Genomic DNA, 18,745 nt, shown 5'->3' on the forward strand with positions numbered 1-18,745 from the left:
CACGCCAGTACCATCTGGAAATGTAAAACTTTTGTTCTGACAGACTTGTCTCTAGAGTTGCATGTGTCAAGCGTCCACTGTGGTCTTGCGTTTCTAATCTCTACAGATGTAGGGGCATCTTCAGTGTCACCTCGCTAGCCAGTCCCTGCTAGACACTCATCTTAATCTTAACCCACCCAAAGGGAGAGAAAGGCGGCCACCTACCTTGTTTGTTGTGCTAAATTCATAAACAACTTCCTTCTCTTGATCTCTCATGACAGGCTTTTTGGAGATATTTCCCACATACACGTGACTACGGATGACAGGAAGCAGGTCAAAGGAGGACTCAGCAATCTTCCTCAGAGCTCGAGATATGGCTATGTTGTACGACTCTGCCATCTCCCGTGGGTTTACACGCTGCTGAGATGCTGGACTGCAAACCAGGGCAGCAGTTTGCTCTTGCTCAGCTGGGACGACTTTAACTGGTGAGACTCCTCCTGGGGGGTCTTCGGGGACTCCTCCTGCAGTTTCCCGGCTGCTGTCTGGCTCTGGGGACTCACTCTCTAGGCGCAGTCTTTTAGCACTCCTCAGGATGGATGCTGCCAGGGTTCTCTTCCCACCTGTATCCTGCTGCACACTCAAGCCTTGTGACTTACCTTGGCTACTGTCACCACCAGTGGTGCTCCCCGTTAGGACAAAAGCAGTTGATGTTGAGGTGATAGCTTTGAGTCCTATGAGAGCACTGACACGCCCCGGCAACACCTTTCCATCCACAGAGGAGCCTCGGGACAGCTGCATGTTCCCTTTGAGGAGGCTGAGGGTCCGGGCCCTGGCAGATAACTCTGGATACATTGTGTCAAGGATTTTAACAGAATTTTCCTGCGGCCCACTCACAGCAGCATGGCCAGGTGCACAGGATGGGAGCCGGCCAGGCACGGGAAGTGCGTGCTTTGGTGTAGCAGCACAGAATTGCAGAGGAGAAGACACTATCCTTCCAGTGGCTGCCGCTGTAGATGGGGATGGAGAGGGATCCAGTGGGGAGGCCTGCTGGAGTTCCTCCGGCCATGGAGACAACACAGAAGGCCCTGGAATGTCACAGTGGGGGGAAACGCGGCCGGCAGCTGAGGCCAGTGTGGACGGACTAGAACTTGATACGAGAGGAGACAGTGGCCGTGATGTCCTTGGAGGTGTGGCTATCAGTGGGGGGAGCAAAGGAGGCAATGGAGGCCCCACTTCTTGCCGGATCTTGCTCAGAGTATCAGGGGAACAGTTGGGAGGGGTAGAAACATCTGTACCCACCACGGTGAACTGAGCTTGGCTGCTTGGCATTTTTGTATTTGTTCTTTCCCCTGATACTGGCTGAGAGACTTCATCCAGATGAGCTTCCCCTCTGTTGAGTCCTGGAGTCTTTGCTAGTTTGCCTGATTGATCTTTGTTGGAAATCTTTGACTGAGTCTTATTCTTATCAAGTGGTTCTAATTTCCAGTTATAATACGTGTGATCGGATGCAACTTTCTCCGTCTCAAGTGTCTGATCATATATCTGAGAGCGAATCCAGATGCTAGGCTTCACAGGTCTGTTCCGAAGATGGTTCTTATCAAAGTTGTCACTCTGCCCACTGCTGGAAACATCCTCCTGGGCACTACATGGAAGCTCTTGAGGTAGAGAGCCAGGAGGGCTGGCTTTGGGGGACTTCTCCACAGAGCCACTGCCTAGGCCTCCCAGATCCTGCGAAGCGAAAGCATCGAGAGTATCACAAAGAACGACTTGCTCCATGCCGGGAGAGATGGCGACGCCACTGATGATAGTCCAGTTGTCCCCCTTTTCAATCACGAGGTCTTGGTCCTTATTTATCAGTACACTTATGACTTCTGAGGTCACTGCAGAGATCTGATAGCGAAATGCTGTCTCTGTCACACAGTCAGAGCTCGGTTCTATCCTTGGCGGAGCTGTCAAGTCAGAGCTCAGGGCCAAAAGCTCCACAGGTTCTGCCAGGTCCTCCTCCCCAGTGCTGCGACACCCCCCATAATCGGTCTCATCCTCAGATCTGCTCTGAATATGCTCAGAGTCAAACCTGCCACTCAGTGGGGAGCTGCCTGCAGTACCCACAGCGGCTGGTTCGGGCAATTCTGCAATGTGGGACACGGAGTTGGATGCTTCTTCGGGTGGGATGTTTTCTATCAGCACTTCAGCTGCCTGGCTGTGGCTCGTATTTAAGGGCAACACATGCTCAGCATCCTTCTCACTGCAGTCCCCACTGTTTGCATCCAGTTCTTCCTCGGTCTTGGTGAGAATATCAGATGGCGAGCAAGCATGCTGGCTTGAATTCCTGACACTAGAGTTGTCTCCCTCCAACTCGACCCACTCTTCCGAGGCCCTGAGGGTTCCTTCTTCGCCGAACCTTTTCTTTCTGAAGATTTCACTTTGTTTGAACTCTTTGTTCATTTCTTTGCTAGAACATTCTGAAATAGAGGCTCTGGAACTATAATCCCTTAACTGACAACTTTCAAGAAACATAACCACCTCTGATGTAGAGAGCTTGTCTATGTAAAGAAAAGTGCTTAGGTTGCATCCTTGCAGCGCTGAGGTCAGATCACCTACATCCGAGGCATGCCTGACCCTAGCCACTCCAGCCTCCGGGTCTCCCAAGTGTCTCCGTGAGTCTCCTGCTGCGGCACCCTGCTGTCTGCGCCCCAGTGCGGCTTCAGCCTCATGCTCTCCCTCACTGCAGCTACAGGCCTCATCCTCGACCTCAGTATCCTCTCTTTGCTCTCTGATGCCTGTGTAGCAGGAGGAAGCCTCAAGAAGACTACTTTGGGAGGTACTCTGTGTCTCCCCATCTGCACTGCCAAGAAATGAAGGACAGACGGGGCCGGGGGGGACAAGGGTTCTGAGAAGCGCCCTGATAGGCACTGTGGGGGGTGTGCTGGCATTCTGTGGAGCACTACGAGAATCTCTTGTAGCTACAGAGGCCTCAGCATTTGCCTGGGGATGAGCTCCACTGAGCATCTGTCCAGTAGGGCAGTCTCTGGATGGCACCTCAGTTGGAAGTATCTTCCCAGCCTCCAGCCTACGGGCACCTGACTGTGTGGTATAGGGAGACCTCCTGGGTCTCTGCTGCAGGAGTTCATTCATGACACGTTGGTTCTGGATGAGGTTGTTGCCAGGGGAAAAGGGTAACTTATCTGTAGAACCAAAATTCTCTGTTGGCACAGAGCCACTTGGAGAATCACTTGATTTTCGCCAAGACACAGAAACTTGTGGAGAAGAGCTTTCCTCGTCAGCTACCCCCTCACTGCCCTGTGCTATGGGATCCCCATCTCCAGTACATTCTGACACCGATGGCGTAGGACCTGACTCCTCACTACTGTCTGTAGAAGGACTCGATGTGCTCCCACGTGGCTGCCATTGCTCCAGGCTGCTATTCTGCTTCCTCTCGGGTCTTGCCTGCTTTGTTATGACCGACACTTGGTTTGGCAGCAAAGCAGCAGCTGTGTTGAGTTCCAGAGGGATGGTACTTTCTCCAGGAGGTCCACGCACAGCTGTCAATCTGCTGTTCTGTGAGGCTGGTACCGTCTTTTGGTGTTCTGAGGTAGCTCTGGGACTGCCCTCACTACCTCTCCTCAGTATATGACTACGGTGCCATGAGGTGCTGTCAGCAGAACCAGGGTTCCTCCTGGTGAAGCCAGTCTGAGACCGTGTTAATGAAGTCCAGTCTGACTTAGGCAATGTGAGCACAGTGCCTGAACCTCGGCTTCCACACTGCCCACTTGTGGCTGGCTTCTGAAATACTGACTGGGGGAGTGGGTGTGCCTGCACTGTACTTTTAAAGATGTTTAAAGATTCCGGGCCCCGGCTCTTCCAATCGCTAAATGTAGATGCTCCTAATTTTGACTTGGAACTCAAAGCAAATGAGCTGTTTTCTGGGCCATATTCTTTTGGAAAACATGCTGCTGGCTCAGACCACAGAAGAAACGTGTTTGAAGTTCTAGTTGGGGCCTTTTGTTCTGAACGATGTAGGCTTGTGCAGGTTACATCTGCTGGAGCTCCTGCATTGACAAACCCTAGCCGAGAAGCCTTGGGGTTACTGCGGAGAGACTCTGGCCCAGAGGTAGAAGGGGAAGGAAGACTGGCTGAATGATCACGCCCTGCTGCAGCTGCATAAACGCCGGATCCCAGAGTAGAGTCCTGCGTGCCTTTCTCCTTTCGCTGAAAATGGCCAGAATGCATCACACTGTGTGACTTGGAAGCAAATTCACCAGCAAGTGTCCACTTAGTAAATTCTGACTGGGGTGAACACAACGCTTTTGATGGCAGGGTTTTCCCTTCAGAGTCCATGAGTTCACTAAATGTCCTCTTGCCAAAAGGAGAATAACAAGCCTCTGGCTCTCCAGCTCTGGCTTCCTTCTTCCGGGCTGGACTTCTGGACGCCCTCTCCCCCCACGATCTCCTGTTATGCTTCAGCAGCCCTTTCCTGCCTCGCACAGATTTATCCATCTCTGGGGCCGCTACCTTTCCTTCTGCTTTGTCTATGACATCTCCCCTATCCCTCACAAATTCAGGCGATGCTATCCAGGGCCTTCCTCGAGCTAGAGAAGATGTGGTCGAGGGGTCTCCCAGCGTTATTCTTCTGCTATCAAATCCAACAGGTGCTAGTCTGTTTACAGCTTGGGCAACTCCCTGTGACCTGGGCTTTTCCATGCAGATATCACTCCTTCTAAGTTTTTCAAGCAAGTCAAAGTAACCCCGAGACTCGGTTGTGTAATCTTCTAAAGCTGATTCCGCAGAGTTTCTAAGCGGGGCAGAGTCACAGTCGCTGGAATCCGTGAACTCTCCGAAGTAGGATTCCTTCAAGTGACACAAAGAGCACTGTCAGACAGATGCTCAGCACACCTAACCTGTCAGAGCTACTGAACATATTCACAAGAGTCGGTGCTTTCAAAGACATTCTCACTATCATACCTGTCAAGGGTGTGCCAGGCTCTACCCAATCCTGAAGGAAGCTGGCGCCCACTCTTACTGCCTTCCTGTAACCAATGCCCTCCTGAGCCTGGTCTATACAGCACCCAGGCTGGGTTTGGGCGTTCAGCTCTTGCACATTCCTAGTTCTGCCTTCTGTTAGAGATGAGGCTCTGCCTACACCGAGGTTCACTGGCCCCTTGCTCCACCTCCCTCTGGCTCCTCTCCTTGTCACTCACGCTCAGGATAGCTCCTGAGCCATATTATTACTCTGGGACTGCACAGATCCTGCCCCATAACTCTCTCCCTCTCCTTTCAGCCAGTAGAGTCAGTCACCTTTGTTCCCAAAATCCCCCTGCATCCCAACTAGTGGCTCCCATCTAGATTATCTTTCTCTATTATGCCATCAAACTCTGCCCTTCGTATGCACACGGGGAGGGTGAACTCAAGTGCTGAACATAACTAACCCTAGCGTAAAATCCTGCCTCGCCAAAGCTTGAGTCTAGATGATCCCTCTCCTGGCTTTTCCCCACATTCCCTCCACCTGTCTTTCTTCCCTGCCTCTACTTTCCCTGCCTTGCTGGTGGTTGCCCAGGGTTCTCTGAATCTCCACCTTCTCTATATTCTATATGCTCACTGAATGTGGCCACAAGCACATGGCTCTGTTGTATACAGCACTGATTCTAAGTGTCTGCGTATTGTCCATCTCCATCTAGGTATCATGTGTGTTAATTTTAGATGAGACAGTGTGAGTGAGGTAAACCATAGGTAAACCATAGGTAAACCAATGGATACTTGTAGAATCCCCAAGAAAGCCTCTGTAACATGTTTTAAATTAGCTGTTTTGTAACTGCTTTGCCTCCATCTCTCCTAAAGACCATAGTGAAAATGTTATCAAGTGCCACTCCTCAAGCCATTTTTGAACCCAGACCAGCCTGTGGCCCCAGTGCCACAACCTGTATACAGACAGTAAGAACTAGTCCTGACCAGCATTCGTCTTGCTTCTCAACTGTCAATCCTTTCCTATTCATACTGTGACTAAACAGAAACTTTCATATGGAGACCTGTCACAGCCTTTGCCTTTAGAGTCAACGATTTCCTAACCCCCTAATAACACATGAATTTCTTAGGAAGACTTGCAAGACTCTTCAAGAAATGGTTCACCTCAAGATTCCCAAAGCCATGTTTGCCCTGGGTCATACACCACTGTACAGCAGCTTCTCTCTTCAGGAACACAGGCACAGCCTCCCTGCCAGCCTCTCCTAGGTAGAGCCCCACAGATCTGAAAAGTTCTACTCAGCAGAGGCGCTCTATACTCCACACCTGGTCTTACATTCACACAACAACCCAACACTGTATCCTCCATCACCTTTGAGCCTACAGTGCCTGGCTAGGAGTCTGGAACAGAAGTGAATGCCAGGACTCCTTAGTGGAGCAAGAGAATGTGAGCATTTGAAGATGTGCCCAAAGCTGAGACTCTGCTGGGCCAAGGGTCAGGAACGTTAGACATGGAGATTTTACTGTCTTGGAAACAGCCTAGGTCTGTAAGAACATGCTTCACTCCCGCCATGCCTATCATGTACTATGCACTAGTAATAAAAATAAATACTATCTTCCTACATAAAAAGCACAATTAAAATGTAACCATAATACACAGTGAAGAAAATCACACTACATATGTTGATGCAAAGGGCCCTGGCACACTTTATTTTCTTACATTACTTCACAGTAAAACTGGCTAAAACGACACATCTTGCCTAACTACTAATACCTTTGAAATAGCTTGTACATAGGACAAACACATCCATGTGGAATTAAAATTCAGAAAGCCAACTCACAGGCGCCAGGGAGGACGATAAAGAGCCCAGGTGTGGTGATGTCATCGGAGGGGGTGAGGGCACTGGAGACAGAAGAGGAGGAGGAAGTTTGAAGAAGTCAATTGCAGCTTGAAGATCATCATCAAAGAAGTGTTCATGGTCATAGATGTTGGTCCCGTTGCCATCGCCAGGCCTCTCCACTGAGACTTTGGGATGACTTTGCTCATGACAAGCAAGCTCTGTACCAGGGCTTGCTCCACGGGGCTGCTCGTCTTCTGCACTGTCAGAGGAAGTGAAGTCACCCTCCATCTCCATTGACAACTTGGTGAAGAAAGAACGCATATCAGCCGCCCTGGCAGGGCTGCCTGGCACTGGGAGCAACTCATCTTCCCCAGAGGCTCTGGAGACACTGTTTTCTTTCACGGGTTTTTCTGAGCAGGAGAGAAGCAGGCATCACATATTTAATGCCAAGAAAACCTACAAATTACATCCTGATAACAGGTCAAACTACTAGCAGAAAGCTGAAATGAGTACACAGCTTTAAAATGTCATCAGTCGGCTTCTAAGGTTCTCTCGTAGATGAGACACGAAGTGGAAGGAGAGTGGTCCGTCAAGGCACAACCCAGCTTGAAGCACAGAAGCAGAGCAGACAGAGGCCTTACTGCCTTAGCACACTGGAGACCCTTTCCTTTCAATAATGCTCTCATGCACCTTGTACAGAATGTCTATGGATAGCTTTGACATTGGTTGGCTTTGAGTTTCATGAACTTCAGTAGATTATTTAGTCAAGAAATATGGAGCCCACGGCATTGCTGCAAATGCCCACTGTTGTGTTTCAGCTGTAAAATTGTTTTACACAAGAGCCAGACCACTTCAGGGAAGTGGGATTATATTAGTGGTACAGAAACTCAAGGTGAGACTTGACCACAAAAGTGACCAAAGCAGGACAAGTATGTCTAAGGCACAGAGGAGCTGTCCCCAGAGCAGCTTCCAGTAAGTGCAAGACTGTGACACACTGGGAAGGAGCAGAGAGACACTGACATAAGGAACAGAAGAGACTCAGCAGCCAAGAGGAGAGCATGGGACTACAAAGCACTGGACAGGAGGAGGGGAGGGGATGGGAGGGGAAGGGAGGGGAGAGGAGGGGAGGGGAGGGGAGGGGAGGGGAGGGGAGGGGAGGGAGGGGAGGGAGGGGAAGGGAGGAGAGCATGGGACTACAAAGCACTGGACAGGAGGAGGGGAGGGGAGGGGAAGGGAGGGGAGGGGAGGGGAGCATGGGACTACAAAGCACTGGACAGGAGGAAGGGAGGAGAGGAGAGGGGAGGAGAGGAGAGGGGAGGGGAGGAGAGGGGAGGGGAGGAGAGGGGAGGGGAGGAGAGGGGAGGGGAGGACAGGAGAGGAGAGGAGAGGAGAGGGGAGGGGAGGGGAGCGGAGAGGAGAGGAGCGGAGAGGAGAGGAGAGGGGAGGGGAGGGGAGGGGAGAGAGGAGGAGGGGAGGGGAGAGGGGAGGAGGGGAGGAGAGGAGAGGAGAGGAGAGGGGAGAGGGGAGGAGGGGAGGAGGGGAGGGGAGAGGAGAGGAGAGGAGAGGAGAGGAGAGGAGAGGAGAGGAGAGGAGAGGAGAGGAGAGGAGAGGAGAGGAGAGGAGAGGAGAGGAGAGGAGAGGAGGGCATGGGACTGCAATGCACTGGGAAACAGTTGAGCTACCCAGATGTGAAATAGACCAGAGACGCATAGTGGACAGGGACAGCCTTTCTTATGTGAGAATTCCAGTAACTAAATGCAAATGGATGAGATTAAAAAAATCTTCACTGAGCAAACTGGAAGCAAAGGAGATCTACCCTCAGTGGATCATAGTGTGACATATATCCTGTTACCAGGCCCCAGCAGTCTCGAGCAGAAATGGGAAATGGAGTCTGGGACTAGAGCCCTGTATGGGGGGGACATGTGCAAATCCGTGAGCCCCACAGTTAACAGGATTAGAAAAGAGTTCTAAGGGAGTTTTCCATTGTTTAACCATTCTTGTGTGAAGATAAGCAGAAAGAAGCTACTTAGTAGTACAGGAGCTCTTCCACACACAAGGTCAAGCATGCCTTAGCTTCCCCTCCCAGCGCTCTTCTGAGAGCTGCTACCAAAAGTCAACTGTTTGCTGGGATTAGATCATACTACTTCATATGTTTCAGCTGCACACTGGAGGCTGCAATGCAGGTGGAGGCAAACGATGTCAGTTCATGTGTAAGGAGCCCCTGTGGTACCACTCACCTGGGATGCGCCTGCAGCTTTCCCCGGACAGCCTGTGAGCAGTGTTCACACAGAGCCAGAGCTCTTTCAGGAGAACTTTCACCTTCCCTGTGAAGAGCAAGGCACCAGATCAGCCACAGTTCTGTGGAGCCCAGCGAGACTCCTTATCCACTTAGGAGATGGCACCCCTACATCCCCACTATAGCCACTATGCATAACCTGTCCACTGTCAACTGAAGTCTGGCAATGCTTTGGCTGAAAACTGGAGACTTGACACAGGTTTGTCTGCATTTTCTTTCTTCTAGGGCAGTGGTTCTCAACCTTCCTAATGCTGTGACCCTTTAATACAGTTCCTCATTTTGTGGTGACCCCCAACTATCAAATTGTTTTCATTGCTACTTCATAACTGTAATCTTGCTGCTGTTATGAATAGCCATGTAAATATGTGTTTTCCGTTGGTCTTAGGCAATCCCTGTGAAAGAACTGTTTGACCACCCCAAAGGGGTTGAGACCCACAGGTTGAGAACCACTGTTCTAGGGCAAGGACTCGGAAGACCCCGCCCACTTGTTATAAAGACATCAGGGCTTCTCTCTATTCTCATGTGCCCTTGTTCCAGACTGCTGGGTACAACAATGGCAAAGCACCCCTCAGTTACATAAGTACATCAGCAGAGGCACCAGACAACCATGCAGCAGCCACCCAGAGGAGGGAGATTGTACAGAGCCCATGGATGGGGCCAGAGGGGAGGAGTGGCGCCCACAGCAGCAGGGAGGAGGGCACATTTCACAAGGATGGGAAACTGCCGGGACTTTGAAAGTTCCAAAGATGTCTGGACGCTCCAACTGCTGCAGAACCACTGACCCAAGCTGAAAGGCCAAGAGGAACATGTAAACAAGGGGTCTGATGAAAGCATAGGAATAGTACAGTATCAGGGATAAAGTTTCTGTAACTCATTAAATATACAAATTCCAAAAATATCAATCAAGGCAAAAAATACTTATAAAAATATAAACACAACTAAGATGAAGCATGGATTTAAAAAAATAACTCATAGTGATTAAATTTCAATGTGAAACAATTTTGAGGTCAATTAAACTAATAAGTTCCTAAAGTAAGACTTCAAAGAAATGGGTGAAATCTTTAACCCAGTCAAGAATCCATTAAAACCTTCAGGAAATCAGCCAAGGCTTTAATACAGTGCCGCCATATTAAGAACACTGAACCATGTCACCCCAAAACCTAAGTCCATGGATGGGACATCAAGATAAGCGCAACTGACTTAGCTATCAGAGTCTGAACAGTCGGCCGCACCTTTTCTATTCCAGGGCGACCCAGCTATGTATCACTGGGGGCTCCTCAAGTCCTCCCCTTTGTTTAAGTGACCTGACCAGATAGATCCCTGCTGAGTACACACACCCACAACAGCAAAGACCCCTAAAAACAAAGAAAAGGTTACGTTTCCATGCCCCTGGAGGACAGGCACGATACCACAGAGCACACATGCCTTCTCACAGGTGTCCCAGGCTAGCCCTTCCCAACAAGCAGAGGACTCTTCCGTGCAGCTTTGTGACTTAGCTGTGACTGCACATAGGCTTCATCTCTCAAGTGTCTCTTCTTCTATCACAACCTATGGTGCTCGCAACTCTTCTGACTTTCCACTGCACTGTCATTCTCGGGATCAAAAGTGTCTTCAGGCCACGCTGAGTGTGGCAGCCAGCCCTTTCTTTAAAGGACTTGCTGTTGTGGCAGCTCATCCTGCTGAGCTGAAGTAACACTAGCTCTAGATGTTTATGCTCCGCCCTCGTCCTCCTGTGGATGCTGTGCACTGCCATGGGTCTTGCTCCAGACACCCGATGTTGGACAACCGCCTCTTGAAAAAGGGCGGCTCTTACTCTTCATCTCCAGTTGGTTCAATAAAACACACTGCAGGTTTGCATGATCATCGACACAGCTTCACCACACTCTATCTGTTCTAATCCCATTTCCCAGTGGATCTGTCATCCACTCCACATCTGACTGACACTGGGAACTGATACTGCTGTGGCTGCAGAGCCTGTGTGGGCACAGGCTCTCCTGTTCTTGACCACATTTACTGTGGGACTGCTATCATCATGATCAAAGGCCAGTCACCGAAACCACCCAAGTTTTTCTGCTTTATTGACTTAAGGGAGGAGAGAATTTTATCAACATCACACTTACATTTTTAGTCATAGTAGCCAACCTTAATGAAGTTCTGAAAAGTGTTCTAAAGAACACTGGGTATATGGTTTACACTCTGACACCTGCTTCATGCCCTTCTTTCAAAGACAAACATGACATTCCCAATGAAGACTGGCCCCTTTCTGAAGGAATCCCCAAGAGGCAAGAGGTTTGTCTGGCATAGGTTCATGTGCTTGGGTGTGCAGCAGACAGTACTTCTTAGTGGACAGGACCTTCAATCTACTCCATATCTTCTGAGCCTTTAATCCACACAGAATTGTTCTGAAGCCCTTACTGCTTTCACATGGGTACTACTGAGCCCCACAGTCAGTTCTCTGCTTCATTTTATCTGAGACACACGCGCACGCACACACGCACACGCACGTGCGCGCGCACACACACACACCTGTGCTTCCTGCCTTTTCTTCCTTGTGCCTCCCTCATGCATTAAACCACACTGTTAGGATACTCACTTTTATCTATGCTTCCATGAGAGTCACTTGAGATCTGTGTTCCAATGTGTCTCAACTCTAAAAACAAAGAGAAGGGTTTAAAATAAACACTGCACACTAAAACTGGCTCTTCATGTAAGCATTAACTGAATACTCACCCTTCTCATTTTTCTGTTTGGTAAATTCATCAAACCTTTCCTGTGGTGGGGGAGAGAAACACCAAGAATGCTTATGCTGTACAGAAGCAAACACTGTGGAGCAAAGGTCAGACGGGTGCAAGGTAATAGACAGTGACTGTAGCCACAGCCTGGATGCCGCAGAAGCCGAGTCGGGATCTAAAGTGTGCTCAACTTCTACACAGGCCCTGTGTCCACAGAAACCCCAGGTCGGAATGTTAAGTGTGTGCCTCTTTTACTCGGTACCTGTGTCCACAGAGGCCATGAGTTAGGGATATAAAGTGTGTGCATCATTTTACCCAGTACCTGTGTCTTCTTAAATTCCTTTTCAAGTATTTTCTTTTCATTTCTCAATTGCTTGAAGTCCTGAGTTTGCTTGATGGCAGCCTCTATGTGTAATAGGTACAGCAAAGCAACAGAAAGAGGGGAGAGTTAGTGGCCTGATCCCGTTGATCTGGTGCCAGCCTTTTTCCTTTCCTAAAACTAGACTAATGTAATGATAGTTACTACCTACTCATGAAGTTACAGAACTGACTAAGGCTGTGAGGACCCTTCCCACACCTGACACAGCAACTCCAAATCCTTCCATCAACAATCTGGCTGGGACAGTGTGCAGACCTCTAGACTATGAGCAAATCACTCGTTCTTCTGGTTCAAAAGCACCACACGATGCACACACCTGTGAGAACCTAGCCAGGGTGGACATCACAATGACATGACATAGACAGCTGCAAAGGAAAGGAAAGCAAAGCCCTACTAGACACTAGCAAGAGTTCTTTTCTCACTGAGTTACACTGTGCTCAACACTTCATTATGTCCTGTCAATTTATAAGGAAAATTACTTTTGTTACACTAAAATCAAAGGCCACACTTGACTTTACGGGGCTCTTCTCAAAGCTGCATACAGCCTCTTAGACAGTCCACGTATCTCCACATACAAGAGAGGACAGACTGAGAACACAGCCGTGTGTTTTGTGCCTGTCAACGTTCAGGAGACAGACAACATCCAAACATCTGCAGAGTTGATACCTAAACCGAGGATGGCAATACTTAATGCAGTCTTGTTCTAAATGCCCCCAAGTTACTAAGTTGGAGCTCCTAAGTTCACAGTGTGCATGCAAACACCTCATTCTGAAAGAGAGCACAACCACCAGGATGTAGGAAGTTCATGTAGGCAGACACCTGAACATCATGCTAGGCAGACAGTGATAGCACAGTCATTGCCTCTACCTGATTCTACCCATAAGTAACTGCAAACACAATGGACATTCCATTCCTAGCTGACTTCTGAAAATGCTATTGAGTAAGATGTAAGGACATTAGAGATCACAGTGCACCTTCTGTATTCCACCTACTCAGAAGCAGAAGCAGCAAATTCAAGCAGGGTGGGGCACTTTAAAGAAACCTGTGTGTGTGTGTGTGTGTGTGTGTGTGTGTGCCCGCATGTGTGTACACCAGAACTATCTATGTACATCAATTCCTTGACATCAACTTGGCAAAGGCTAGAGTCATTTGAAAGGAGGGAACTTCAACTGAGGAAATGCCTCCATAGTTCAGGCTACAGGAAAGCCTGTAGAGAATTTTCTTAGTGATTGATACAGTAGGGTCTAGCCCATTGTGGGTGGTGACACCTCTGGGCTGGTGGTACTGGTTTTTATAAGATAGCAGGCTGGGCAAGCCACAAAGAGCAAGCCAGTAAGCACCATCCTCCATGGCCTCTGCATCAGCTCCTGCCTCCAGGTTCCTGCCTTAGCATCTCTCAATGGATTTGGATACACAAGCCAACTAGACCCTTTCCTCCTCAAAGTGCTTTGGTCATGTTGTTTATCATAGCAACGGAAACCCTGACCAAGACAACACACAAAGTGGCTGCCTTTTCTAGCAGCCACCAATTTCAATTGGGACTAAAAGAAGCAGAAATAGCTACAAGAGCCAACTTTCAAAATGGAATCGCTGCGCTTCCTTCCATGTTGCCTGTGACAGCAAAGGGCTACAGAGAAAGGATTAGTTTGGGCAGAGCAGCACACACTCATCTCCACACACAGAGCTGACTACTGAGGGGAGGACATGCCCCCTTCCTAGCACACCCCACGGACACTCGGCCTCACACTTACCAGGGTCTGCACAATGACATGGTTCTGCTGGCCAGCAAACAACAGGTGCACTTACCTTCCAGCTTCTTCACCTTAGCTTCTAGCTTCTTCTTCCTAGTAATAAAGCCTTGTCAGTTAGATGGCAAAGGGAATTACAACTCATCACACATGGTGCACATAAGAGCTTTTCACTCATAACTAAATCACCAGCAATTGAGCTTATGGTAGAAGAAGCCTGAGAAAGAACACCACACTATTTACTATACAGTATTCCTAAAATGGGTTTTTAAAAACCTGACTTGGTTTGAGAAACACAAAAAGGGCCTATTGAGAGTTTGTTACAAACATATTCAAGGCCTCTACTTTAGACAACAGTGTCATCTCTGGGCTGTGTCCAAAGATCTCCTGGTCCATCCTGCACCTAACCCACCAGGGACTTTTCAGGAACACGCACTGTGAGCAAGGGAAGCAGCAGGCGGAGAGTGAGAGTAAAGAAGGCAGGAAGCTCAGGAAGTCTCTCAAACACTGCCATGTCACAGCCCCAACAAGCAATGGCTCATACAGCCCCACTGGTGTTTTCTGCATGGTGTACCAAACTTCAACATAACTAGCAAGATGCTTAGCCCCTTTCATTCCTGGTAACGAAGGCCCTTCTACAGTGAGACACTACAACAGGTGATACCTGTAAAGGAGCCCACGACTGGATCTGGACACACAGACATAGGTGCAGCTCACACATGACAAAGCAAGCATGGCCAATACCTTTGTGTGTGCAGCCTTTCAGCACCAGATGACCCCTTGGTCACAACAGTGCTGACCCCCATGTGACACTGGTGAAAACTGTGACTGAGAGATTAGCCCAAGTTTACACAGCTAATTAATTATAACCAATGAACAGAAACAGGAAGAAAGAAGACACCATTATTTACAAATATTCCGATGTCAAAGATGAAAGTCCCAGGTCAACAGTAATCCACTTACTGGGCATCACTTCGCAAACATTCCTCTTTCACACGGGCGTATTCCTGGTGAGTGTCCTGATACAGCTTCAGACAACTCTAACAAGGAAACAGGAAAGGTAAGTATCACCCCAAAAGCTATATTCTCATCTGGTAGCACAACACTGACTGCACAGCCAGAATCATCAGCAAGGCCCACAATCTTCTCTGAAAAGAACCAGAAAGGACCCAGGCTGGATAATACCCAGACAGCTCCATCTCCTCAGCTCGGCCACCTAGCTGGAGCTTCGGATGCTTCTGCTATGCACTCCAGGGACACGCTCCCCTGGTTCCTCTGAAAATACAAAGCTCAGCAGGAAGGCTATACAGTAGCTTGAGGGCACTGCTTCAAAGGGCTTGACTTTGAAGAACAGAGCCCATGAGGGGTCAAAGCAGCAGTCTCCTATCTGAAGCATCTTCTCTCAAGGCCCTGGCTCCCTCAAAGGAAATGAGCAAACACTCACCTCTAAGAACCTGAAATATGTGAATGAGAGCGGCTCTCTGTGGACCTCATGGTCCTAAGAAACCAGAGAGACTAAGCACAGTCACCAAACCCATCTGTCAAGACCATTCATATTAAGTGGCTCAAGATTCCAGAGCAGTATTTAAAGGACAGTGGAGATCTACCAGAGCAGAGGCCCTGACTGCTGAGCTGAGGCTAGACCTGTACCACCAAGGAAAGCCAGTATTTCCCACATTGTCACACAATGATTTTCCTACCACTAACTCTGAATGTCTACATGCTATTTCCCACTTAAGAAAAGACAATTTAAGACTAAGAGAGATAATTACTGCAGGGAACATATAATCACAAGAGTTTACACATAAGCCTTTTGACCCTTGTGCAGAGTCCCATGAATCATTCCAAAGACAGGCATCAACCAGAGCAGGGTGCTCTACAAGGAGACAAAGAAGGGTTTCCTCTAGCACTTACATCCTCTGCTAACATGTAAACGCTCCTGAATTCCAGTTAGCAAGGGCAGGAGTTGATGCTCACACTGACAGTGACCCTCTACAGGAAAGTGGCTCTAGCAAGGGCAGGAGTTGATGCTCACACTGACAGTGACCCTCTATAGGAAAGTGGCTCTGGGCACCTTTTTCTCCTCCAGCTCTGCTTTCAAGGATCCCAGCTCCTCCTGGCATTTCTGCAGAGGGGAGATTTTCTGAAGCATCTGCTCCACTTGGTGATGCAGCATGCTATTCTCTCTGAAAATGAACAAGGACAAGGCATCAGCATCACTGAGCACAGACAGCTGGAGTGCATTACTGAAATCTAACTCTAAATGATTCTTCCTGCTCATGCCGACAATCAGACTGTTCTTTATCTTTTAGGCATAACAAACTTTTTAATGAAACTACCAAAAAGCAACATCAGAAACTAGCCCAACAGATTTTAATACAGCAGAGAAGTCTGCCAAACATCTGGCATGTCCAATCTTCTGATCCTCATCTTCCCCCATTTGTTCCAATTAAGTGATACAGTGATGATATTTATACCTGATTTATAACCTCATGTTGACTTTTAAATGATAAGTGTAATCCAAATGCAATGATTTATACCTTCATGCTAACTTCTGGGTTATAATTATAATTATAGTTGGAACATAAAACATGATTAAAATTTAGTGGCTTTATTTTGTTATAAACACAGGATAAATGGCATTGAACAGTGTAATTGTGAGGGCAAAAGTAATAGAACTTCAGCTCACAGTGTGGTTAACAGTTACTGGAACAAGCCAGAGGTTTTAATTTGAAGTCAATGTAATTGATGCATTTGAGGGACCTGATAGGACCATGCAAATCTGCTTGCAAGGGGAGCATCTGAAGCATTTCAATCCTAAGCAGGTCTCCTAGGCTCTGGCCTGCCATATATCCACCTCTACACAAACATTCAGGTGTTATCAACAGATATGAAGTCAGGCAGCTCACCTTCTTGCAAACTGCAGCTGTAAAACTTGTTAAAGAAAACTTGAACCTTTATCTTCTGATATTTGTCTGAAGATAAATTCTGTGGGAATCGTGTGCACGTAGGCTGAACCACAATGCTGCACAATTTGCACACACGCATCTCTAACAGTGGTGAGTCTACTTTATCCCTACCTACCAATGTATGACTCTAGTGGTTTAAGTAAGAACGCCCCCACCCCACCCCCAGGATCATAGATATGAATATTTAGTCTCCAGGGAGTGGCACTATTTGAGGGTTAGAAGGAATAGTGGATGTGGCCTTGCTGAAATAGGTGTGGCTTTGTAGAGGAAATGCGTCACTGGAGGTGGGCTTGGCAGTTTAAAGAAGCTCACACTAGGCCCAACATCCCTTCCCCTGACCACTATCCACCAACAGATTAGGAAGTAACACTCAGCTACTGCTCCAGCACCTGCCTGCATGCCACCACACTTCTCACTATGATGACAATAGAACAAACCTCCGAAACTGAGAGCAACACCCAATTAAATGTTTTTTTTCTAAGAGTTGCCTTGGTCATGGTGTTTCTTCACTGCATTAGCACACTGACTAAGACAGAACCCAAGTCAAAACATCTGTTTCTCTACTATCAATTGATTAGAACTACAAGAATTAAGACTGATCTAACTGAGGGAAAATACTTTTATTTACGCAGAACCCCAAACCCTCCTCCATTTCTCAGGCAATCCAGCAGAAAAGGTAGGGTTCCACAAAGCCACAGGATCACACTTCTCCTCGAGGTCAAGACATGCACATTGGTTCTCCTCAGTCTCACGGGGATGTAGTAACCTCATGAGGAGATGCCCCAGGCTTTCAGAAGAGGTGCTACGAGTGATCCAATTAGGAAGAAGCTACATTAAACAGAGACACTGGCACCCCAGCAGTTAAGACAGCTACACTTCTGAGGTAACAAGTAGATATTTGCAGACAATGACAAGGGTGTGTTTCAAATTAGTTTCTGTGGCTGAAGCCAAATCTTTTCATCTCAAAAAAATTTAATAACTGCAAGTTTTATCTATGTAAAGGAAGTGTTCTGGGGTTGGAGACATGGCTCAGTGGCTACTAATAGGCACACTGCTCTTCCAGAGTATCTAGTTCAGATGCCAGCACACCTACACCAGATGGCTACCATAGGTGCTGCACGCATGTGCACACACCCACACACAGACACGTAATTCATAATTTTTTAAGAAAAAGAACTTATTTTTATTTAAAATTTGATGGGAAATTTTTAGAAAATTAGACCACCTACTCTATCATGAGATTATTGTAACCACCAAAAGGTTTTACACTGCTTCTCTAAAGTGCCGTAAGGATACTGCTCCAATGCTGAGCCTCCCGTGTGTTACTATTTCTCGTCAGCGGTTGTGACAACTGTTTCTGACAGTACCTGTATTCAACTGAAGACACTGTTGTAGGAGGAAGTCTGTATGCCGCCATTAAACATGTGACTTACTAGAGGCGCATACAGATGAGGTAATAAAAGGGCGGTTTACCACACCACTAAACACACCCACTTTAGGCAGGACTAAAGACGTATACGGCTGGACGTAAAGACGTATATGTATATAGGCGGAACTACGTCACTAGCCAGGCCCACGTTTGGGCATGGCTAGGGGGCGTTACGGGGGAAGGCATAAAAGACAGCACACAGGAAGTCTCGCTCTCTTTTCCCGGAGTTCGGCTTCCGGTTCGGCAGCAGAAAACTGCTTGGCTCATCTGGGTTACTTGTTTGGTATCTTGTGAGTAATTTCTACAATAAATACTTAGTTATTTTCAGTAATTGTATGTCGCTTATCGTTACAGCGTCCTTTGGAGCCTACACACTGTCCCTCCAGTCCTGCTGTCCTATACATCTCAACAGGATA

The 18,745-nt window shown here is 48.0% G+C and overlaps 1 protein-coding gene across 1 annotated transcript in view; it reads right to left on the reverse strand.

The window, feature by feature from the left end:
• The window catches only part of Ice1 (interactor of little elongation complex ELL subunit 1), a 46,421-nt gene that overhangs the window by 15,318 nt on the left and 12,358 nt on the right, over nucleotides 1-18,745 (reverse strand). Inside the window, exons 4-13 of the mRNA XM_005065452.4 lie at nucleotides 16,841-16,859; nucleotides 16,006-16,117; nucleotides 14,895-14,971; nucleotides 13,990-14,027; nucleotides 12,127-12,209; nucleotides 11,803-11,842; nucleotides 11,666-11,722; nucleotides 9,014-9,100; nucleotides 6,777-7,186; nucleotides 205-4,827 (exon numbers count right to left, since the gene is read on the reverse strand). Of these exons, the coding sequence (XP_005065509.2) occupies nucleotides 205-4,827; nucleotides 6,777-7,186; nucleotides 9,014-9,100; nucleotides 11,666-11,722; nucleotides 11,803-11,842; nucleotides 12,127-12,209; nucleotides 13,990-14,027; nucleotides 14,895-14,971; nucleotides 16,006-16,117; nucleotides 16,841-16,859 (5,546 nt within the window). The remainder of the gene's footprint in view (nucleotides 1-204; nucleotides 4,828-6,776; nucleotides 7,187-9,013; nucleotides 9,101-11,665; nucleotides 11,723-11,802; nucleotides 11,843-12,126; nucleotides 12,210-13,989; nucleotides 14,028-14,894; nucleotides 14,972-16,005; nucleotides 16,118-16,840; nucleotides 16,860-18,745) is intronic.

The sequence above is a fragment of the Mesocricetus auratus genome, unplaced genomic scaffold (genome assembly GCF_017639785.1).
Source record: "Mesocricetus auratus isolate SY011 unplaced genomic scaffold, BCM_Maur_2.0 Super-Scaffold_100015, whole genome shotgun sequence".
In the NCBI taxonomy this organism is placed as follows: Eukaryota; Metazoa; Chordata; class Mammalia; order Rodentia; family Cricetidae; genus Mesocricetus; species Mesocricetus auratus.